Genomic DNA, 25968 nt, shown 5'->3' with positions numbered 1-25968 from the left:
ACAAGATGATTTTAGCATGACCGTGGTGGGAAAGCTATTCCACGAACCAGAACTTTTCATAAAGTTTCTGAAACAAAATTATATTTAAGAAGATAAAGTAACATAAATCTCGAGACATATTTAAGACAGAAAATTTTGGCAGATCAGTGTAGAGCACACATCTGTCCTAACTTTAAAATTATTACTATGCTGGGCTTCCCTGGTGGCGCAGTGGTTGAGAGTCCGCCTGCCGATGCAGGGGACAAGGGTTCGTGCCCTGGTCCGGGAAGATCCCACATGCTGCGGAGCCGCTGGGCCCGTGAGCCATGGCCGCTGAGCCTGCGCGTCTGGAGCCTGTGCTCCGCAACGGGAGAGGCCACAACAGTGAGAGGCCCGCGTACAGCAAAAAAATATATATATATTATTATGCTTTTGTCAAGAAGTAAGATGTAACTGCTTAGAATTTATTAATATGTTTCTGCTTACTGCTTTTACTGATAGAGCAGCCCAGCCCAAGTCCGCAAAGGGTTAATGCTGCTGGGTGAGCTGAATTCATGACCGTAATCCTAAACAAGTGAGGTGAAGTTCTATCAGGTCTATTTCAGCCTATCAGGGATTACTGCTAGCTGTCTAATCCTCCTGAGCCTTGGGGAGGAACATTCTATTGTATTTGAAATCCTGGCCTGGAAAGAACAGAAGGTTAAATGGGTGCCTTGCTCTGTAATCAAATATCACAGGCACTACTTATCTATTCAATGAACAACTGATGTAGAAAATCAATTAGGAATCAAATAGCTTCTTAGGAATTTTTAGCCAGAAAGAGGCAAGATTTTTTTTTTTTTCCAAAAGAGTTTATTTGATATGTTTCATAGTAGAATACTACAAATTCTGGAGCTTCCAGAGTTGTTTATCTGGTTTCTAAAATATGTCTTACCCCATACTCTAGAGCTTCTGTACTAATTTACTTGCAAAACCGAGGGGAATTTCAGGAATAACCATACCACACTCTAGCATGGCTGCATTGTTCACCTAAAAAAGGAAAAGCCGTGCAATATCAATCCACATAAAACACTGTGAAATCTGAATCAAAGTTCTGAACAAGAATGCAAATAGATATTATTGCTTTTATTGAGCTGATTTTAATCATTTACCTCTTCTGAAATGCATTCCTTCAACAGTGTATCACGTGGGAAAATATTATGAGCATGGGGGTGGGTGTTAGGAGGAGTAGGCAGCCACAGCCCCTGGGGCTCTTTGTTCCCAGCAGGAAGAGGCTCCTTTCGGTGGCCTGAAGGTTAACACCTGTCACTCTGAGTAGATGTCACAGTTCCTGCACACAAACAGGCTCACCTGGACCGTCCACCTGACCTTGGACAGGCCTCAGATCGAATCTGGTTATTAATATTGGAGAGAGTCAAAATGCAATCTTCCAGACACTGGAGAATTGACCTAGAAATTATGCAGTAGGCACTCCCTGTCAATAAGAAGCAACCAGATGCTAAGGCTTAAAGTGGTCACCTGGGCCTGAGCAGGAGTTAAGAGAAACTTTTTTTTTTTTTCCTGTCCTGCAAATGCTATTGAGAGAAGTTTGCTCAGGGCCTTTATATGCCCAGCTTATCTGTCCTTCCACTTTCAATTATTTTGGGACTCTTTGCTTTATAAGAGTTCTTATAAGGTAATCCAGTTGCAGGCTAAAGCAGATATAATTGGAAAAATACTGCCCTTTCATAGTCACGGAAGATATTTTACAAATGGGATGAAATACTTTTAATACCCTCATTGTAGTTCAATGTGCATATAATTTTAACCACGGGTTCTCATTCTCTGTAATTGTTAGTCCCTCCAACTTTCTCTCAGAATATATCCACAATCTAGGCTAAAAAGGGAGAAATATGAAAAATCATTTAAATGCCTAGGCAAATACAAAATGTGCTACAGTAATAAATGCATTACTCTTTCAAACCACTACTAAAGTTAAATAGGAAATTTAATCTAATATTCCTTCCATAATTTACGCAATTGTTTCCATATTCCCAAGTGACAGCTCTCTTGATTAGAGAGTTACGTGTCCTTCATGATAGTATCAACATTAATGATTTGGTCAAAATCTCTGTCACAGGAGTATTAACATTTCCTGTAAAAATATATTTTGAAAACCATCATTAAGTTTTTATTTAAGTGAGTAGAGGCCCAAAACGATGCAAATGTAGAAAACACACTTCTTCTGGGGGAGGGTGGGTGGGAGAGCGATGGATTGGGGGTTTGGGATTAGCAGATGCAAACTATTATATACAGGATGGAGAAAAAACAGGGTCCTACTGTATAGCACAGGACACTATCTTCCATAACCTGTGATAAACCATAATGGAAAAGAACATAAAAAAGAATGTATACATATGTATAACAATCACTTTGCTATACAGCAGAAATTAACACAACATTGTAAATCAACTATACTTCAGTTTAAAAAAAGAAAATGCACTTCTTCAAATGCTGGGAAGGATTTTTTGTCTGTACAATCAACAGTTTTTTGGTTTGTTTGGGTTTTCTTACATAGTAAAATCTTTCTTTTTTCTGTGAATAAAAGGATATATTCTTTTGTTTTTTGTTGTCTTCTAGTCACCAGAATTTTTTCCCTTGAGGATGTATCTGGACTAATGCATCTTAATGATATATCTTTTGTCCACTGAACTATTCATTTGATCTCCCTGTGAAGGTGTACTCCGAGTCTTCACACCACCGGCACGGAGACCCCATGGTATGTAGAATTATGTTACAATCAACTACCCCACTCCTCCAACCTCCTGGCATTTTATATCAGTTGCTTCCTCAAGCAACACAAATCCACTAATGCTTTAATTTGTGACACTGCTAACTGGTATTAACAGATTATGACTATGAAATGTCCTTGCGTTCATACTGGCACAGGCAGATGAGATGTCCATCATCGTAGAGCAAAACGCTCTAGGTCACACAAACATGTAACAGTGTCCTATGTTTTTTACTTGAGCACAAACCTCCAAAGGTTTATATACACTTATGTGTGCTCACAGAACATCATCCTTAGATAACCAAATGTTGGAGGCTCAGCCCAGGCAGGGCAGGAAACTTCTATTCTGCACTGATCTGTATGCATCAGCGGGACTCAAGTAACTGATCTAGCCAATCAAATTAATAGAAAGATCTTGAAGTGATTGGTTTGATTTTTTTTTTTTTTTCGGTACGCGGGCCTCTCACTGTTGTGGCTTTTCCCGCTGCAGAGCACAGGCTCCGGACTCGCAGGCTCAGCGGTCATGGCTCATGGGTCCAGCCGCTCCGCGGCATGTGGGATCCTCCCGGAACGGGGCACAAACCCGCGTCCCCTGCATCTGCAGGCGGACTCTCAACCACTGCGCCACCAGGGAAGCCCTAGTTTGATTTTTTTTTTTTTAAGCAAATAACTCAGTTATTTCATTAGCTTGCTCTTTCAGTTGGTGGGAAGAGGGATTGTTTTATCTGGGTCTTTTGTGGGACACAAGTTATATGGCCAGTGGGACTCAGATACAGTTTGGCATTGGCATTTTACAGTAGATCAGGGGTCAGCACAGAACTGATTGATTATTTCAAGTTGATCTACAAAAAAAAAGGTATTTCTTTATGAAATAGACAAAGATCTAGTCTTTAACATGCAAGTGGTTAAATACAATAACTTTTCCAGGGTTGTGTGTTCTGACAATATAGTTTCTGTTGCTTATGAAATTGATCACTGTATTTACTTGCTTCTTTTTAGCACTGGTTGTCATTGTAGCTTCCAGTGCATCTGTATTAGATGCTATATTTGGGAGAAAAGAAAAGTACAGGTATCATTAAAAGAAAATTGTCAAATTATAGATGAAACAATACATGGTTCTCTCTCACAAACAAGACAAAGTGATATACAAACATACATACACACATCTATACCTACACACACATACACACACACACACACACACACACACACACAGACACCTCACACACAACCCACACACATACACTTATATCCACGTCTATGGCGAGAAAGAAAGAGAATATGCAAAACTCCAAAAACCAAACCTCAGGATCTGCCTTCCTAGAATAGCAAGAAAATGAGAAATTGCAGAATCATTACAGAGAGCTACAAATGAACGTACAACCCAGCAAGCCTGTGGAAGCTGACTCTCTTGAGACCTGTAAGATTCCTGTTCAGAAAACAGACTATATATCTGCTGCCTGGGGATATCTTTGTGTACGAGGAGAGTGGATTTCTGCAACTATGATGAGGCAACGCATGATTCCAAAAATTTACCAGCAAAGATGTTCCTCCAAAATTCAATCCAGGGGCCTTAGTTTTTTTTTTTTTTTTTAACCGACATCTGGACTGAGAGAGTAGTTTCTTGGCCCGACAGTTCACTAAAGTGCCAGACTTTCAGCAAAAAAACAGCTGTTTTGTGCAGAAAGGTTTTCTTTATAAAGGTTTGTCATTTTTCCTACTGAAATGGGATTTTTTTTTTTTTTTTTTTTGTATATCAAAACAGGTCAGACTTTTGTCCTTAGGGGCAAAACCAGGAGCAAGACAGAGGGCTATGCCTTCCATGACTTCCTCAGACAGAGTACGCAGGACTGACAGACTCCAGCAAAGTCTTAGCCCATGAACGGAGAGAACACAAGGGACAGCGGAAGACACGGCTTCCTCTTCTGAACAAGGAGGTACAGATGCTAGTGCAGCCCAGCTCAGTACACCCTCCACAGTCACTACCGTTTCAGGAGTCTTCAGATCGACGGTGACTTTCACAGCCCACTAGTCCAGTGATCCTCAAATCCGACAGATGATCAGTATCATCCATTTAAATGAAGAGATCCCGGGTTGCACCCCGCCCCCAGAGGTGGTAGCTTTGGCGTCAGTATGTTTTGAAAGTTCCTACAGGGAATCTCATGTTCACCTTTAGTTCATTCAGCCTTCCACACACATTCTGCAAAAATCCGTCAACTGGATATGCAGCCGTTTCCAGAATGTCTTTTCACAAAAATGTTTCCTGACCCCCCACCCCCACCCCACAACAAGTTCAAAAGTGCTTGCACTCTGATCAAATCTCACTGGTAAATAAATGCCTTTTTCTACAGGACAGCCGATACCTAGCGGAGTCAATTCAGTTCAGGCCCGGCTACTTTTCTAAATACCTCAATACAGGGTCTCATTCAAATTCTTCACTTTCTTTCAAGAGTAGAGGAAGAGTTTGATTTACACAAATACCTATGTACTAATGACACAAATAAACGTGCCAGATCAAAAACAACTACTTATATTATTTGTTCACAAAGGTAAATAATTGTTTCTTTGCCTCATACGTGATTCTGTGTTTAATGCTTGTCTCCTCCACTAAACTGTAAGCTCTACCAGAGCAAAAGGCCTGTGTCTGTCTTGTTTGATGCCATATCCTTATTCCCCAGCACAGGGCCCGACAGAGTGGGCTATCAAAAGATTAAGTGACATGATTAGTCAAATAAGTAAATAAAGAACAGGGGATTCAGAGATGTGGTTTAGCTATTTCTCTATATACAATTATTACCCTGCTTCCTGTTTACAAGAAAAATACATAAACATATATCTGCAGATTAAACAAAACAATGGAAAATCTGAAACCTGATAAATACGTGCAACTACCTCAGCAATTTAAGCTGAAATACTTGTTAAAGCTCAGAATTAATTCAGCTCTAAGAATGACAGACGTGATTACGTGTAGACCAGATCTCAACGACCGTTAAGTTAATGCTGACTTTCTAATCATAATGGTAACTCAGGACCCATTTTACAGATGAAAAAATTGTGGCAGCAGCCAAAAGGCAGAAACAAATTAATGCCAGACACAGAAGCTTTAAACATTCATTTTTCAGCTGTGTGAGCTCCACTTACTACTACACATTTGCACATTCACATTTGGCAGATTTGAAAAGTGGTATTTAAAAGTGTCATACAGAGTTCCTTTTCTGCGGGCAAACTTCTAAGAAAGAATGGATATTGAATTTAAAGCACATAAAAGGATACACAAATAGTTATTTTCTCTGAGCTATATTTACCCATATTTAAGTTGATGAGTATAATATAGCTACATTCCTCTTCGAAGCAAATTTAAATTGAAGGCCAGTTGGAGAAAGTTAAGAATGGCTTTTCAGGAATGACAGACAAGTCCTAGATATAGTAATGTAACCAAGTGCACTCACAGAAATTAAAAAGGGAAGTGTCTTACCAATAATAAGAAAAGAAGAAATTATCTCCAAGTACAAAGAGCAATGCCAATGGAGTAGATGTGCTGACAAGACACGAGTAATATTTTCCACATATAAGAAAAGCTTTCATCTCAGAATGCATTTTCAAAGCTATTTCTGTACCTTAATTAAGATCTCTAGAACTCACTGGAGTGTTTTTTTCTCCATTTACTAATATATTAACTAAGGCACAGAAATGCTTGCCAAAAACCACATAAAGAGTGAGAAAGTCAGCTGGATGCTTAAAGACAGAAAATGCCTAACTCTTTTAAACCTTTCTTGAGCTACAGAGGGCTGCAGGGAGATAGATGGGCATATCTTCCACTGCCTTTCTCTGAGACATCACCCCACACTCTCCCACTGCACCCCACCCCCAATATACTAATAATGGGAGGGCATCAAAAGTGATACCCACCTTGTCAAGGCTTATTAAGTTCATCAGTGTTCCTGGACGTAAGTGCTGAAATAGTCATCCAATCTTTCAGTCTCACTGTGTTTCAGACTCAAGAAAGCAGCTCTAGGGAATCTTTTAGCCTGAGACAATATGAGAGCTTATCATATTTTCTTGCGTAACTTTTCCTTAAAAACTTTTTTCAGAGTAAAACAGAAAGGAGAAATTATGCAATGTCATGTTCTAACAGTAGGAACACTGTCAGCCCAAGCCCTGACCTTACCTACCCATGTAAGCAGGAGGTCTCTGGAAATTGAAAACGTCAAGGTCAGTTGTAAGTGTTTGAATAAAATAGGATGATGCCTGAAATATCTACAGATAAAATATCAAGACCATTTACCACTGATTCATTAGATTAGCTATTAGAAACACGTCTATTTTTGTTTTTATATCTAGAAAAAGAAAGAGAATCTTTCTAGTTGGCAAAAAAAAAAAAGCACCGAGTAATATTTCACTTTATCCACATCGTTACTACTCTGAAAACATAAAAATCATGCTCACAAAACATCACATAGGTGGAGAGTGGGAGGCAAGAGGGAGAGAAAATTTAAATTATACTGTTACTGTGCATTATTTTGCACATTATTTTTCAACAATGGGACATCTTGTGTGGAAACAAACAGCCACTTTTTCCAAGTTTTGCAAGGCAGGAATCTAATTTCTTCCGTAAATGCCACAGGAAATCTAAATATTAACTTTCTGGATGACACAAAGGAGTAAACATTGCTAAAACGTGTTATATAGAGGACTAAAAATGTCCCTACAAACTTCTGGAATTCAGAAAAGCTGTTAGGGCCAATTCACAAGGGAAAATAAAGCGCAGATAAAACACATTGTATGGTTTCTTCGAAAACCTGCAGAGCTTCTTGAGGACGGGAACTGCTTCATACACCCTCTGTGTCTGTTTTATTCACTAGCACAGTGAAATGAGGACAAACAAGCTTTTGTGTGTTACTAACACACCAACCTAACAAAATGTGTTTCAGTAATTATCATAAAATATACCGATTTTTCAATCAATATGGAGAATTCAGTTCATAAACATTTTTCAAAGAACACTGTATAAACCAAATAATGGTTTACATTCTGACATAAAAAAGAACTAAAAACTATGTAATGTTATCAGTGGTCTTTCTAATTTGCCAGCCCTCACTACCCCCTCCCAAAGTCTCTAAATCTCTATCCATCTCATCGTTACTTCTTTTCTTTCCCTCTCAGAGGATGTCCTTCCCAAAGATCAGCTATTATAGTTATACTCTTACACGCCACAAATAAGGCCTTCCTTTCCAGGCATATTTCTCAATGTATCTTCACTGGGACAAAGTGTCCTCTTTAAGACGGTGGGTGCTGGAACCAGTCAATCCAAGTATAAATCCTGACTCAGCTGGCACCGTTACCAGCTATGTGACCTTGGATAAATTAAGTAAGCTTTCATCGCCTTAGTTTCTTCATCTTCAAAATGGGTATAATAATAATGCCTACTTAATAGGTTTGCTGTTAGAATGAAATGAGTTCATATATTTAAAGAACTTGGAAGATTACCTGCCACCTAATAAGTGCCCAGTAAATGTTCAAATTTTTCTCACTGCACTTGTTGTCCATGGAGCAGAAGATGAATAAAGAGCATCAGAAGAGTGATAAACATGTGTAATATTTGTTAAAGGGAAAGGGAAAAGAAGCTGATCAGGTATAAATAAGAAGTGACCAGGAGTACTGAGTCCAGTTAATGTCAGTGATTGCTCTTTTGGGAATTCCACTTCTAGGTATAAGCCTAAGAGAATGAAAACACATGTCCACACAAAAACCTATCCACAAATATTCATAGCACCATTATTCATCATAGCCCAAAAGTGGAAACAACTCAAATGCCCATCAACTGATGAGAGGATAAATAAATGTAGTTTATCCACGCAATGGAAATTCCATAATAAAAAGGTATGAAGTACTGATTCATGCTACAATATGGATGAATCTCGAAAACATGCTCAGTGGAAGAAGCCAGTCACAAAGGACCATGCATAGTATGATTTCATTTTTATGAAATGTTGAGGATAACCAAGTCTATATAGACAGAAGGCAATTAGTAGCTGCCTAGGGCTGGGACAGGGGAGGTTGGGATTATTGAGGGGGGAGGGTAAATGGCACAGGATTTCTTTTTGGAGTGTTGAAAATGTTCTGAAATCAATTGGGGTGATGATTGCATAATTCTGTGACTATTCTAAAAAACGTTTAATTAGATGCTTTAAATGGGTGAATTTCATGGTACATGAATTAAATCTCAACAAAGCTGTTGCAGATTTTAAAAAAAAAGCAGCAAGAAACCAGAATACAATGGCCTCAACATTCACTGCACTGCCCACATGGTAGGTTTTGTACTTTAGTTCTTTTAGTTCCTCCCTTTTCTATATTAGAACTGATTTCTTGAGACTTTTACTCACATTTTCCTAAATAATTTCATGCTTAATTATTGAGATTGCTGTCTTATTTCATCATTTTCCCCTATGGACATTGACAGTTGATCAATTTAAGAAGATATTTGTTCTGATTACCTAATTCCCTGAATTTCAAGGATACTTTTGAGTCTAAGTGTCTTGTATCTGTTGTGACTTTAAGGCAAAGAAAAGAGTAGAGTACTAATTAGATAGATATTAATTCGAGAAACTCCTTGCTTTAAAAGAGAACTTTTCAAAAGACTTAGTGCTCAAGCCTTTGTAAAAGGATACCTGCTCCAACGGTGGGACTAGGACCTGCCTTCTATAAGGTGAAAAAAGGCTAAGTGTGCTCCCCCAGCTGGTAAGGCCATTTACTTTCTGGAGCACCTATCGCTTTTACCAAATCATAACCTGTTCCCTGAACCTTTGATTAGTCATGTGTACATACAGAACTGATTTCAGGGCTTGTGGACGAGTCTTGCACAACATCATCAAAGGTTTATTACCTCTAGGGACTGAGAACACTTACAATTTGCAGGAAGAGATTTCTGAGTTCTACTTTAAAACAAAATAAATAGGCGTTAATGATTAACTCATAATCTTCAACAATTTTTTAAAATAAGTCTTCGTATACTGTATTCTCACTCATTTCTCTCTCTCACATACACACAGACGCACACACACGCGCGCGCGCACGAGCATGCAATTTGTTTCAGGGTTTGAGCAAAATAGGTATAGGTAGGTCTCCTTGGATACATACTGAAAACATCACTGGAGTAGTGGCATTTTGACTTTATAATCACCAAACACGTGAGAACTGAATATATCCACATTCTTCTATACCCACTGATAAAGAATTAAATGGTTCACTTTTTAGAAAAGCATTCACAGACTTTAAAAAAAATCAATTTCAATGTAATTCTGTATCAATGCTTTTCCAATAAGTTATGAAGCCATTACTTTTAAAGGGGTTGCAGTTCTACAGGAAGAAATAAAATGACCTAGTACATGCTACAGGAACTTATAAGTAAATGTTATACCTGAGAGTCTATTTTGAAACACACATCTAAGTAAATACTGCCACTATTAAGCAATAGGAAATTTTTGCATTTCTGACTTAAAGAATGGTAATTCTATTGCCATGTTAAGAATGAATACTCTAAAAACTAAAGAATTCTTCATAAAACCCATCTTAGTTTTTCTACTATTTTAGGAACTAACAGAGCCAGAGACTCTATTTCTCTGGGAAAAAAAAAAGTTATTTATGAATTCTCTTTGGATCTATTTTTAAGGAATTTGGTTATGAGCCTGGGGAGTATCTTCTCAGGAAATACTCATGATGGAAAAACTTGGTACGATGGTTCCATCCAAATAGGCTTTTTTTAATTACTTAATTTGCTGATAAAAATTATAATAAACCAAAACAAATAAATTAAACCACAACTTGCTTTTAGTCAAATTCTTTCTCAAAAGACATTGAGGGGCCTCTGTTTAAAAAGCGGTGATAGTATCTCATAGGCGTTTTCTCCCTTCCAAAGTTTGTGTAATATCAATTCACCAAATGAAATAAATTCTGAAAGGTATATTCCGCTGTTTACATATTTTCCATTTTAGCATGTTAATCTTATTTTAAAAAATGACACTATTTATTTGGTGTAAATTGGGGAATCATTCTCCCCTTCCCTCATGTCTGGTGTCACCTGCCCTGTTACTTAGTGGTAAGTGCTGAATATATGTTGAGTTTAAAGGAGATACTTTGTAAACTGACACTCTTCCAGAGGTGATGGCAATCAGACTTGCTACCTGATTTCCCACAACTGAACAATGAATGACTTCAGGCTCTAAGGACACATGCTAGTATTATTTTCAGGCCTGCCAAATAAATAGTTAGAAATAGTTAAAGTCTTTAAAAGATACTGCCCATTATAATTATCCAAATGTCCTTGCATCCTTTACACACACCAGCTTTGGTATTGGGAGCTTCTCTCCTGCTAACAGTTCGGTCACTTCAAAACTAAGACTATTCTTACTTTCCATTAAAAGAATATTCCATTAATGAGTACGGTCAACTGCATTGGTGTCAATGACTGAGAATTTTTTGCAGGATCGGTAGCCAGATTCAGGAAGGCAAGCTTTCCTCAAGCGTCTCTAAGGGAAGTCCATGTCAATAGTTCTAAAAAGATGTGGGCCGGTTGCTTGGAATCATTAGCAAAATTTCGAGGAGGAGAGAGAGGAAGGGAGTCCATTAGAAACCTATGGTGGAAAGAAAATTCCTGGAAGCTTGGAACAAAATGAATCGAAGTAAGAAGTAAAAGATACAAGTTAAAAAAACAATAGGGCTTCCCTGGTGGCGCAGTGGTTGAGAGTCCGCCTGCCGATGCAGGGGACGCGGGTTTGTGCCCCGGTCTGGGAGGATCCCACATGCCGCGGAGCGGCTGGGCCCGTGAGCCATGGCCGCTGAGCCTGCGCGTCCGGAGCCTGTGCTCCGCAACGGGAGAGGCCACAGCATTGAGAGGCCCGCGTACCGCAAAATAATAATACTAATAATAATTCAAAAACAAGATAAGTTTTTAAAAATGCTAGTTACGTAGCAAATGAATGGGACTTTCTCCAGTAGTTATAAGGATGTCAGGAAGAGGGAAGAGGAGACTCAGGTCCTGGGCAGAGAGCAGACTGTGCTTTACTTGTTGCTATGTAGGAAGTTAAATGCTTAGGGAGGCACATTCCATCTTTCAGGTCAGCAGGGTACCATTTAGTACATTACTTCTGAAGTACCCTGGTGACCTGAATGAATTAAGGCAGCTTCCAAAGGTGCTTAACTTGCAAACACTGAGAGCTCAGGCACTCGAAGTGATAAATATTCTATGAGTCCTTTACTATTTAATATACCAAACACCCCAAAATGCCAGGAAAGTTTCTTTAAAGGGAAAGAATTCTGTTGTGATAGGAAAGAGTCAGGTAACAGTTTGAACCAGCAGTCTCTCCTTCGGGCTTGGAGATGCCCGCAAGAGGTGTAAGTTCATCACGCCAGTTGACTGCAATCGTGGGTGCAAACCCTACCAGCCAGCTCTTATGTTACATTGCATCTGCAGTGTCTTTAAGGGAAAACTTGAAGGGATAAAGGTGGGCTCCAAAATAACTAACCCTGGACAAAACAGTCATTTGTCTCTGAGGCCCCCAGCCCTTCTCTTCCTTTTACACTCCCTGTTCTTCCTGTTCTCAAGTATTACAACAAAATGTTTTCATTAGCAAAGCTTTATACTGTAGGTGAAGGCTTGGGTTGAAAAGAGACCAGAGTGAGAACCCCAGCACGTGCTCTTACTATCTGTGAGGACTTGAACAAGGAGTTTTGCTCTGAATCTCAGTTTCCTCATACGTCTTAATGGGAAAAACAACCTATAACTGTTGGGAAAAGTAAATGAGATAATGCACATAAAATGCTTTAACTTATGATTGTTGTTCAAAAAGTTGTGCCATTGATAAATGGATAAGTCAAGTATCAATACAGTTTCACTGACAACAGACTGGCATCAGAAGAAGGGATATTTTTGGTGAGATTCTTTCCAATAGCTTGTAAATCATACAAAGACAGTCAATTACCAACTCTAGCTATAAATGAGGCTCTTCTCGACACAAGACACATAATCATGGACTGAAAATCAGTATGTGAAACTTTTAAAGCTTTCCTCCCAAACTCGAATTAAGCAATACAATTGGACTTATCAATAGCTCATTTCTTTCCATCCTCAGCACTGCATTCCACTAATTTTTATCAGCAGATATCCAGGGACAAAGTATTCTTCAACCCTAACCGTCCTCCACACTACTCCCTAAAAATTGAGGAATCAGAAAATATAACCCTAACATTTATCCCTTAAGCAACAAGGAGAGAGAAGTGTATATTCTATGCTTCCTAATATTTCCAATGAAAGAAAGTATTTAGGAAAATCTGTATCAATAAAATATTGAGAATATGGTCTCAATACACATTTATATTTACATATACATATTTAATATATGTACGTATTATAGTCAAAGCTGCAGAAGTACTTTCCCTTTAGGAAACCTAGAGTGTTAATAAAATATTATAAAACCGAGTGAAATGAAATGTCGCCACATGTAAGTGTTATTTGTGATAATACAGAACTGTCATTACAATAATTTACCTTTAAGCAGAATTCTCGACAGTACTGCAGACTGAAGTTAGAAAGATCTTCCAAGACTCAAACTAAAGTAGCATCCTGGTTCTACAAGGGAATTGACTAAAGTTATAATCTGACACATTTTGCATCATTCTTTTTTTTTTTTTTTTTTTTTTTGTGGTACACGGGCCTGTCACTGCTGTGGCCTCTCCCGCTGTGGAGCACAGGCTCCGGACGCGCAGGCTCAGCGGCCATGGCTCACGGGCCCAGCCGCTCCGCAGCATGTGGGATCTTCCCGGACCGGGGCACGAACTCGCGTCCCCTGCATCGGCAGGCGGACTCTCAACCACTGCGCCACCAGGGAAGCCCCATTTTGCATTCTTTAGTAAGTGGTTCTCTTCTTCATTTTCTAGGCAATGCATCAGTGGCACCATCCTCATGTTTAAAGAACAACATAAATATTCCAAGAAATAGAAAAGCTCTATCCTGCTCTGTAATTCCCACCATAACCTTTGTCTGAAACTGACTAACAAAGTTGCACACTGCAAGAGAGCAATGAGTCAGCCAAGATATACAAGTGACATTGTTCTACGTCTACTGATGACCCAAGAAAGGAGTCACACTCAGCCTTCTGACCAACCATTGTTGAAAAAAAGCATGGAAGTTTTCAAGGGCTAGTATATGGATTCAACCCTTAATTTGATTAATGTCCCTGCCACACTGGAAGAACAGAGTGAGTTAGAAAGCATCACCTTAGAGAAGATGGTTTGTATCCTTCCTCATTAATGGGACACAACCTCCATAAACAGAGACATTTAAAAACCTGGCCCAGAGGAAGTGCTTAATGTACGTTTCTGTATTTATTAGAAGTAGAACTTGGGATGTCATTTGGGCATTCTGCAAACAGAACGTCAATCGCCATACTCCTCCTCGGTTACAGAATCTTCCTAACGGGTTCTTGGGGGCTGAGCCTCCATCGTTGTTCCTCTTTTGAATAATCATATCATCATAAGCTCTCCCGCAATACACTGATAATTTGGGGGGAAGAAGTGCCTTTGAAGGCTTGAATTATCTGAATAATGAACAAATCTCCACGTCTAATTGAACTCAGCCTAAGCAGAGGCTCAGACTCCAAGCGAACTTGGAAAAGCATTTCCAGTAGATCGCAGGCCGGCCAGATGTTCTGGAAGCAGAACCGTGGTCATTATGCACATGCCAGCTCCCCCCCCCCCTCCCCGCCGGGCCAAGACCCTTTCGGCAGCGCAAGGCCTGCTTAACATATGACTCTGGCCGCCTTACTGCGTGGCATCCTAGGACCCATCTGAACATTTCAGCGATTTTAAACGAGCTCCACTGACAGGGATGGTTACGTGGAAGCCAAAGAAACAGACAGGGAGAGCACATTCATTATGAGATATAACACTTTTGTCTGCATTCCCTAAATGACCTCAGGTTGGGGGACACATAGGGATTTATTAATTTGGGTTAAATCATACCTACACTTCACATGAGACAGAATGAGTACAAGTTATACAAAAATAGTAACATAAATCCCAAAGTCTGAGTTGACATGGTCCTGGAGTGAAATGAATGGTAGTGCCAGAGTTTTTACTGCTTCTCTGAAGTGGAGGGTTGGGTGTGATGTGTGTGTGGGGTGTGTGTGTGTGTGTGTGTGTGTGTGTGTGTGCGTGTGTGTATCCAGAAGAAGGCAAATTCAGGAAGCTCTTAGGGTGGGGCACCGCCCTATCACAACCCCATCCCTGATGTAACCACCGTCCCCGCTCACACATTAGAAATTCCTCCAGGTCAAGCGGTTCCTTTAAAACCAAATGCACCTTGGGAAAGATCTGAAAGTCATTTACACCTTTGGATGCACTACTCTGCTTTTATGAAAAAGGTTTCTTTCCTCCTTAATGAAAGGAATGCTCATTTTCTTTGGGGAATTAGATGGGTAATCTCACAACACGGAGTACTTCCATGAAGAGAAGTTCTAGATGAGAAAACAGTAAGGATTTCAGCAAAAGAGAGAAGAGAATAACGGCGTGTGCCTGATGTGTGGGGAGATGGTAGCACTAGTTAAGGAAAGACGTGTCAGAAATAAAATAGGAGGATTCCAATGACACGATTTGCTTTCTTTAAATTTCGTCTGGGTTTGTTAACAATTTCACACATTAAAAATCATTTTATCTATCCTGACATGGATGTAATAAGTTGTTAATACCTGGTCTAAAGTAATCCTTCTAGGGATTGGTATGTATCAATATATATCTCTATATATGTGTATCTATCTATCTATTATGTATCTGGATAGACAGATATTTTTGGTCATTTCTTCCTAGTGGAATACAATCAGGGTTCTCAGCTCCTAATGTAGTATATATTTCTCGCCATGTGAATGCAGTGAGAATGCCCATATTTGTGCTGGAGTAGCCGTGTTCCAACACATGGCTGTGCTTCAGTAAATGTCAAGCTTAAAAACAGAAGTAGACATAGTAGTAGGGCTGGCCAATTACATTGTGATCTGAAAACACTAGTGATTTATTAGTTGCTATTAGCTAACCAGCTGACCTCTATTTGATCTGTATATTTATTAGTTATAAGTATTAGGCAAGCATGTATTTTTCTACTACAGAAACTGGTTTTCTCAACCTCTGCCTTGTCTTTTTATATGAGAATACAACAGAATAATTTGAGTTGTGATTACTTTTTAAAAAAATAAATCCTGCAACTGAAATTAAATTTCACACTGCATTTCAACCTTGAAAGGAACAGAAATCTGAAACTAACACAAAAAGTGCAAAATTTTCCATCTTCACGTTAATGTTTAGCAACAGAAAAAAAGAACTTTGGTTTATCTCTGAAAACAGCTTTCTTCATCTAAACAAATGACTAGAATAAGATTAAGAAAAACCTGTTTTGTTTTTTTAGATATACACACATATTCCAATTTCCTTTTGCACAATGACTTTTATGCATATGGGTACCACGCAATCTCCTAACCTCTTTTACCATCGCACTGGGACAATGACAGTTCAATAATTGAGATGGTACATATCGGGTATATTTGATTTTAAATTGCAAAGTTGGGCTCAGGCCTATTGAAATGAAAATGCTTGTAATTCTTTATTAATTCCAAACTGATTGGGTTATTGTTTCCTACCAGTTAAAAAAAAAAAAGAAAAAGCAGAAAAGGCAGGTGAAGCTAATTATTCCATTTTTTATTTCCTTGCCACATACTTTGCCCAGCGTGGTTTTTGCATTCTCTTCTGTGACCCTCCCCGGCACCTTGATTTTAGTTCTTAACCCGGATTCTTTCATCCATAACATGGATAATGAGAAAACTCCAAAAATATTCCTTGGGGGAATGTTACACTAAAAGTTACCTAGGACTAAATCCCACGTGTCATCCTTTGCTCACCATGGAGACAAGAGATTCATTCACTGCCCTCAGCCAATTTGAAATCCAAATATGAAAACAGCATTATGGAATTCAGACAGATGATTCTCCTTCACAACTAGCAGATGCAGGAAGAAAAAAAAAAACTAGTATAATTAAACTTTTGACTTTGAACCAGCGAAGCTGTGAACACCTCACTTAAAAATACAGTATAATATCATCAAAGCAGCTAAAGCACAGGTGTGGCAAGCTTATTGCATGCCCTGCACAGGATGGTGATCAACCAATCAGCTGGCCAGAAAAGTCTTGGTCATTCTAAGGCAAGAATAAGGTAAACTGTAAATCTGAAATATTACCAAAGTCTTATTTGTTCTTTCTCAGTTGGAACATGTAGTGCTAAGTGGTTTTCATTGAATCTTTTTACTGGACACTTTAGAAAAGGATTGAGATCATTTAAGGGGTAGACCAAATTGCAGTGCATTCTTTTTTTAATGAGGGTTGGAAGTAAAGGAGTTTCTTTAATATGTCTCAGTTCATGCATTAGTCCATTATTCATCTTACAAATATTTATTGAGGATTCATTATGTGAATATCAATCGACAGAAATTTATAAAGGATGCAGAGGCTTGAAATTGAGAAAACATAATCAAATCTAATAAAGTGCTTAGCTGAGAACACTGTGTTGGCATTATATACAGATGCACGCACACACACACACACACACACACACACACACTTTACCTTGCAACACTGATTGTAGCCATCTATGCATTCAGTACTTATTAACCTCACTTTAAACACACTTTCAGACGTTAAAAGAGAAGATTAAGGTCAATCTGCAGTTCCTTTTACTTTTTTTTTTTAACTCTTTTGCGGTACGCGGGCCTCTCACTGCTGTGGCCTCTCCCGTTGCAGCGGAGCAGCAGGACGCGCAGGCTCAGCGGCCATGGCTCACGGGCCCAGCCGCTCCGCGGTATGTGGTATCCTCCCAGACCGGGGCACGAACACGCGCCCCTGCATCGGCCCCTGCATCGGCAGGAGGACTCTCAACCACTGCGCCACCAGGGAAGCCCTGCAGTTTCATTTTATCGTTTGAATTTCCTAGCCCAATTTTGCTTCATCTTTAAAATTTCCAGAGGAAAAGAGCATCAAAATTTAATAGTGCTTACTGCTTCAGAGAAGTTTGCCTGAAGAAAGGAGTAAGCTTTTCTTAACAATAACAAAATTCCTTTAAAAAAAAAAATCCTAAGGTAAAGAATACTGCCAGAAAATGAACACAGCTTTGTTTGTTTTTGCAGTCATCGTTAGCAATAGACATAAAGGTATTCTTTTTCTGAGTCCATATGGAAAAATCATCAACACATTCTGCCCCTGGGTTCTTTGCCAAAATACCATAACCCACAAGCCTTCTACCTTAAACATGAAAGGAAAGGTGTTGTTCTGGTCAAATAAAGAAATAATTTTTACTAGCATACGTCTAATGTTAAAGCTGCCTAAATCCTGCCAAATACATTAAAACAACATCTGTAAAACAGATTTTCATTAAATTGATCAGGTTAAAGTTAAGCAGCTAGGCAGATGATGCTTTTAAGCTACCCCTTAACCTTTAGCCTTTAACCTCCTTAAACTGGAATAAGGACACACACATCTTTGAGGTAATACTGCTTCAGGCTGACCATGCAAGTGGTAAGTGGCCTATTCAAATTGCCCCGACAGATCCCCACATTTGGAGTGTTATGAATCAATATGCTGTCAATGAGGAGAAGAGCTGTTTACTCCCAGCTCTGTATTTGTCTTTTAACTGCTACTTGTCACTTTCCCTTGAAGTCTGAATAATTCACGATGCAAAATGATGTAAATTAAACTCCTAATGAAAATGAATTTTATATAGGCGATTATTATCTAGTCATTAGCTCAGACACCATTTTAAGTCTAATTTTAATATTTTCGCCATATTACAAACCATCATTTTTTTCCAGGCCTAGGCCAATTTGTTAGGGTCTCATTTAAAAGCAATTAATGTTACTTATGGAGCAATTTTATTTTGCCGACACAAGCCGACCAAGCTTGCTAATATCCTCATTACTGCACTTGAAAATCCTCTGGATCTGACTCACTCAGTTCCTGTAAATCAGTTTAGAAACAGCATCCTCAACACATTGCTACTCCGGAGGAACTTTTCTAGTGACTTCTAGAAAGAATGAATGCTCCTTGAAGGCTAATGCAAAATAATATAGTTCAATTGCCCAATACCAAGTTTCAATGGCTCCAATATTTATCTCTTCCATCTTCCTTTAATTCAAGGTAAGTTTGTTCAAAGTGTGTTTTTATTTGTTGACCATTTTTAGACACCACACCACAAGGACACTTGGGTATTTAAGAGATAAGCAAATAAAGAAGATGGGGGAAAAGTCAATTTATATATGACATAACATTTTTAAGGTAAGAGTACATATAGCCTTTGGTTCTGGGATCTAAAGCTCTCTCTGCTTTAAGGCCCCCTCTATAAGCAAGTTCAATCTCATCTGGTTGCTACACTTTCAAAGACAACATCCAACTCTCTCTGAAAAGGAACTTCAAGGGTAACCCTGACACCTAGCAAACTGCTCTACAGACAGTGAGGGTAGTCAATCCATACTCATGGAATGAATGGATAAACTTAATACACACATACACATGTGTAAATAATCGTCAATTAGATTAAATAACCTTTCCTAAGAAAATAAACAGGAACGCTCTACCTTTCTTCAGCTTCCCACATGATATTAATAAAACAGAAAATTTTGTACATTTATATCTTCTATTCACAACATGTTAATTTAAAGTGTTAGAGGGGCTGTGTGAATACAAACACAGTTCATGAATATTCTACACAGCTCCCAGGGTCGAGATCTATTATTTATACAAACTTAATGTTTATTTTTTTTCTCCTAGGTGTTCTAAAAGTTTTAATAGTTCAGGTATCAGCAGAAGAAAAGTTGACAACTGAATGGCTGTCAACTGTTGCTGTAAAAGCTATGAATTATAATACAATTAATCCATTATATTACATTTGCAATACCATCAACTTAGAAGCTTTCCATCTTACGTCAGGGCCTGTACTCCCCTCAAACTCTATAACCCAAATCTAATGCTTTCATTATTGATCCACAGAGAGCCGATATTACAGGAACAACGTTACAAATTCTCACACCACGACTTTAGGTTTTCATGCTCAGTACATCAATCCAGGATTTGAACTTCAAGAAACAGTCCAAACAAATAGTGGCAGGCCAACCCAAATAAATAATTCTTGCCCCTGCTCGAGATAGCCACAATCTGCTCTTTTTGTGGTCTGTTTATAGTTCGAAAGAGCATTAGAAGAGCCATAGGTAGTATAGTCACTGGTTGCCTCCTGATAGTATAGTTATCACTGATTTCTAGTATAAATCAATAGATAACACTTGCAAAATGGATTTTGTAATCATATTTAGAGCTTGTTACGATGACTAATGGTTTGCAATATTTTCTGATTTTTTTTTTTTTTTTTTTTTTTTTTTTTTGTGGTACACAGGACTCTCACTGCTGTGGCCTCTCCCATTGAGGAGCACAGGCTCCGGACACGCAGGCTCGGCGGCCATGGCTCACGGGCCCAGCCACTCTATGGCATGTGGGATCTTCCCTGACCGGGGCGCGAACCCATGTCCCCTGCATCGGCAGGCGGACTCTCAACCACTGCGCCACCAGGGAAGCCCCTATTTTCTGAATTTTAATATCCTCTGGACAAAAGAAGTTTTTAGAAGTTACCACGTTATTCATCATAGAAATGAATCTGTTACATTTGTACATGAACCAAGACAATCCAGCCAATCCAGTAAACAAACTGCAGAAAATAAATTAACCAGTAATTAGGGTTCAGAAAAAGTCAAGACAAGGTATGTAACAAATGATGTTCATCGCTTGCGTGTGTTCATTACATCCGTATATATATATATTTTTCCCCTGTAATATTAAAAGTCTAGTTGCCATTCAATGAACATTTTTACCTGAGCCACACCCACTGAGAGGGTTAAAAATTTTACTAGCTGGGAAAAGTCATGCAAAATAACAACAGAGTTAAGTAGGAGACTGACAACTGATGCTAAGGGAGCGCGTGTGTTTTTACTCAATACCACCAGGAGCTTGCAGGGAAAAAAAAACCCCAAAAACCACACATTGTGTTTGGATCATCCTTGTTTGTCACCAAACAAAAGATGATGCACTCACAAGGCAGCGCTACTTTTGTCCTCTGCTCCCTGAAGCCATTAATACTTAGCTAAGAGGGTTGCTATGTTGTTTTTGATCAGTCAATAAAAGAGGTTTAAGAGTATTATTTTATATACGGAAACACTCAGAAAAGTGATTTTATTTCAGGGCAACCAGTAGAGTGATCAATCCCACGGAGATACGTGTAAAAGGGACATATGGCAAATCCTTTAAATATATTTTCCGATTCCATCTACTTCAACAGGCTCTGCATTTAGCAATGTGAAGCAGAAACTGTGGCTCTTGCCCTTCTATATTTTTTTTCCTCTCTTTTTTCCTTAACTTGCAGATTTGTGGTCCAAGCTCCAAAACAGTTAATTCCCTCCTCTACTCTGCGCCAACAGAAATGGATGACACTGCTTACCTTGTAGAGCTTCAGGGCTGCCTCGTGCCTGTGATTGGTGGTATGCAAGCGTAATTTATCCACGCTGTTGGTGTAGTAGTCACAGGCGTTACATTTTAGGTGAACAGGGTTGCCAATGGCAATGCACTTCAGCCTCCACTCATTGCTTTTGCCCCCTTCTTTAATGTGAGCCACCAGTTGATATTTCTGCATATGTTTATCAGTCTTGCAGTGGAGCTGGAAGTTGGCTTTGAGCTGAGTGTTGTAGTTACAGAGCTTGCACTGGTAGATATCTCCAATTACAGCCCTCCATTCCTCTTCTGGGAGGGAGCGCTCACTGCTCACATGCACGCTTAGGGCCTCCAGGCTGTCAGAGGTGAATTTGTTGCAAACAGCACACTGGAATAGCTTCAGCGCTGGGTCACTGATATAAGGTGACAGCTCTCCTGCAGTAAGGAGGGACAGGTCATCACCCATTAGCTGACCACTGGCAAGCCGGATTTCAGGCGGCAGCTCATTATTTACTACAGGAAAAAAAAAATTAAGAGGAAAAATAGAGACTGGAAAACACAGCGCACACAAAGGAATCTGTAAAATAAAGTCTTGACAAGGAATGTGCTTTCTCTAGAGCTTAAACTATAAAAAGCTATAATAGGATTGAATCAGGATCAATTACAATCATCCCTTTCAACTTCTAAATTCCCTCATCAGATAGCTTTAATTACTCCTACCGGGCATGATGTCATTCTGAAATTTGTATTTTCGAGGGCAGGAAAGTTGATCAATACCATAACAACACAGTCACGTGCTTGCAATTTAAGCACCTAGATAAACTTACATGAGCACTAATTGTTATTTCGCAATTCGTCTAAAAGCGTGATGAGATTTGGCTAATACTGTATGCGTGCCTTGCAATCTACCGCCAAATATCTGGGGTAAGGTAACGGTATTACTGTTCGTTTAATTATCTTCAATCACAGACCTTAAAATATTTTTCAAAAAATTTTCACGAAAAATAATGGCATCCCCTTTGGAAGCTCAGGTTTGATATTTGAGTGCATAATTGCCGAAATCGAAGCTATAAACCTAGTAAGGTATCGCTAACGATGACAGGCAATTAATGACAATTAGTGTTTGTTCATCAACCTGTTATGGGAAAACAAAGTTTGCCAACTCCTCTTCTGCTGTCCTTGCTCCCTTAACTCCTGCCTCTCTGAAGTTAATTCAGGTTTGAAGTGAAGCACAAATGGGGGGATTATCCAGCTTAAAGAAAAAGTCCCTTCTAGTAAACTGTCCCCCATTTGTTGGCACTCACCACTTTATCTGGGTGCATCACGCCAAATCAAAATGTGATGAGAAACTAACAGCAGTGCGGAAAAGCAGTAAATACTGACCAAGTCCCGGTGCCAGGGCGGCCGCTGTCGCCGGGTCCAGCTGGAATGGATTGATCATCAGCTGCGGGTCGCCGGGGTTTTCCAGCTTCATCCCGGTTAGGCCTATATTCTGGGCTAGGTAGTACTGATACAGCTCTGCCTCGGCCGGGGCGAGGCCCAGGTGCAGGTTATGCTGGATCTGCTTCATGTTCTGCTGCAGAAGCATCATGTTGTGCATGTGCTTTTCACTGGTCATGTGAATCCGCAGGTTCCGGGCCACGTTGGTTTCGTAATCGCACACCTCGCAGCGCCAGGTGGGTTTCTGCTTGGGTTTGGACGGAGAGGGGGTCCCGCAGCCACCGAGGCTAGGGTTGGAGGCCGGGGCCGAGTGGCCGAACACCTGCTCGCCATTGCCATTTTGGAGATTCTGCACATTGTTCAGGTGCTTGTCCGACTGCATATGAATACTGAGGTTGCCTTTGGTAGTGGTAGAGTAGTTACAAACCTCACAGCGGAAGGGTTTATAGCCACACGTGTAACTCTCGCCCCGGGCGAGCCTGGGGTGAGGCTGTCCAGTCTTACAATAAACACAGGAGCCGCCCGGCTCGGGGTGTTTCTCCTTCATGTGGGCCTCCAGGGTCTGCTGATACTTGTAGTGCCAGTTACATTTGGGACATTTGAGGGTTTTGCATGAGTTCCTTGAGTGCATCATAGTCATATGACCCCCAAGAGATCTCGAGGACCCCAAAACCGTGTCGCACTTGGGACACTCGATGCCACTGCCCGGTGAGCCGTCCCCGCCGGGCCCCGGGGTGCTGGGGGCGCTCGGGGTGAAGCCGTGCTGGTGCAGAGCGGCAGCGCCGTCTTCGTCCCCCCGGGCCGTCTCACTTGCGTGAGCAGCCGTGGCACCGTCTTGGCTGGCACTCGCTTCCGCCAAGTCCTTGCCACTGACGCCGTAGCCGGTGGCGACACCGCCCCCGGCCCTGACGGCGGAGGCCTGCTTTTTCTTTTCTGGGTCGTCAGAAACAGTGGCCGAGGAGGACGAGGGGCCCTTTTCAATGAATTTTAGCACACTGGATGATAAAGGAGAAATGCTTTGGTTTAAGAGAGGGAAATCTTTGTTACCAATACTATCGGTGAGTTCACCTAATGCTTCCTCGTCGTCAAGTTCATTGGAGTACGCATCCTCTTCGTCCTCATCTCCCGCCTCGGTGGGCTCCCTCTTGACCGGGCACCCCCCGTTAGGGTGCAAAGTGTTGCTCTCTTTTGGCCTTTCACAGTTGTTGTTCTCTTGGTCTTTGCTCTCTGACGTCTTGCTAGACTCAGACGATGAGTGGCTGAGGGAGACGGAGGTAATCGGGGTGTTCACTACTAAACTAGACAGCCCCCCCAGAGTGACTTCAGCCTTTGGCATTTGGGTGATCCCCAGCGGCTGCTCTGCTGAGCCGGGGGTGTTCGCGCTCCCCTTCAAGAAGGCAAAGTCAGCCGGCAAAGAGTCACCATTTTCAACATGAAAAGCGCTCCATAAACCGCGGAAGGTTGGGTCGGGTCCTATGAGGTTTGTAGTAGAAAAATGGGGATAAACAGAAGTGGATTTTTTTGGTTCCAGAAAGCTTATAAGAGGTTCTTTGTCTTTGCCGATCCCCTGTATTATGGCGGAGACGCATTTGTTACCGAGGAGCTTCTGTTCCTCCTCGTTAAGGGTCATCCGATGATCATGCACAGCATGGGTTACGAATGACCTGATATAACCGAAAGACAACTTGCACAAGAAACACATTAAAACAGGTTTCCTTTTCCCATCGCTAACACAACCATCGAATTTGGACAAGTCCACATTGTTGGGGACATCTTTGGACACACAGGAGTTTTTGGCTGAGCCATCACTGGTTAGATAGTCTTTCTCTCTCTTGTGTCGGAGATCATAGACACGGAAACTGTGCAACACAGGACCAACTCCTGCTAGTGCTGAGGTATTTGGGAAAGCCTGATCGGCCGTATATGGTTTCCCGAGGGATGAAGCGATATGAAAAGTGTTGATGATCTGTGGGTAGAACGACAGAGGTGCAGAAGCAGAATGATCACTCTTCTCTCCAGCTGACGCCAGGGAGTCCAGAAACATCGCTGTTGAAAAGAGTTTGCTATTTGCCCCAGTCTGTGCATTCTGCCCACTTTCTTTGGAGTCCTCAATTATATAAGCTGACCCATCAGGCTGGTAAACGATCTCCCCGGTTAGATTTTCCACGTCACTGTCCTCTAACTCGCTGATCTCGCTCTCGTTGTCATCCTTCAGGGCCGGAAGGCGGGCATTCGGGCAGTGGTGTTCCATGTATTTCTGTAAACTGGGAAAAGAAGTAGCACATTCGTTGCACGGTATCTCCTTGGCTGAGGTAACCTGAGTGGCAGCTGCATTCTCGACGCTGAAACCCAGCAAGACTTCACTTTTGCGCTCATCGGTTTTCAGGTTGTCATCTGTGGAGCTGTTTTCCCTGTCAGGCTCCATCCCTGTAACTTTCTCTGGCACCTCATTATCAAGTTGTGCCGTTCCACATAGCTTTGATGTGCTCTGCCCATTTTCCTGCCTTGAGATAGGAGGGGAGTCACAGGTTTCCATGGCAATTGCTACATGGGGATCTCATTTCATCCAGCCTGTCAGGGACCTGGATAAAAAATAAGGTGAGAGGAGCCATTTTTATTAAATAATGACACAGCTCACTAATAGCCCATCACTAATTTACAGCTGCTGTAAACTCATACTATCTAAAAAGGTGAGGGGAAAAACTTAAAACCAGCATACCTATCTATCACAGACAGACTTTGTATAAATGTAGCAAAATAATGTAGATAGCTATCACAGGCATGCCTAGACATCCAAAGTGTTTTTGAAATCACTATGAGCATTCATCACAAATCTAAAATTCATATCAGTAAGCCGTATTTTTTTTTCATTCCTGTTTTCTGAAAACGGAGAGAACATACGTAAAAGCTTTAACACCCCCTTTAATAGAAATCTAAATGGCTTTCATAGATGATAGCAGGAATAAAAGGACAACACAAATAACTTGTAATTTTTTAAATTTACCTTTTACTTTATCAGGCAGTGACTAGAAGGGGGGATGCGCGTGGGAGGGAGACCAGCAATAAAGGAGCCTTAAAATGAGAAATATTACAGTCACAGGCAGCACGAACCAAACTCTTCTCTGGTTTTCATTTTGCCGGTAAATCAGCTTACTACAAATCTTCCTTGTGCAAAAGCTCTCAGCAGGTATCTGGCTGGCTCTGATTAAGCACCAATCACAATTC

General features: G+C 40.5%; 1 protein-coding gene across 2 annotated transcripts in view; it reads right to left on the bottom strand.

Moving 5' to 3' along the window:
- Positions 1–25968, bottom strand: part of ZFHX4 (zinc finger homeobox 4) — a 181661-nt gene that overhangs the window by 133485 nt on the left and 22208 nt on the right. Inside the window, exons 2-3 of one of the 2 annotated variants that reach the window (XM_082859030.1) lie at positions 22687–25325; positions 21314–21816 (exon numbers count right to left, since the gene is read on the bottom strand). In XM_082859030.1, the coding sequence (XP_082715156.1) occupies positions 21314–21816; positions 22687–25279 (3096 nt within the window). In that variant the 5' untranslated portion in view covers positions 25280–25325. The remainder of the gene's footprint in view (positions 1–21313; positions 21817–22686; positions 25326–25968) is intronic. The other variant, XM_082859031.1, reaches the window with a different exon arrangement.

The sequence above is a fragment of the Leucopleurus acutus genome (genome assembly GCF_964270905.1).
Source record: "Leucopleurus acutus genome assembly, chromosome: 17".
Lineage (NCBI taxonomy): Eukaryota > Metazoa > Chordata > Mammalia > Artiodactyla > Delphinidae > Leucopleurus > Leucopleurus acutus.
This window is presented reverse-complemented; position numbering and strand designations above follow the sequence as displayed.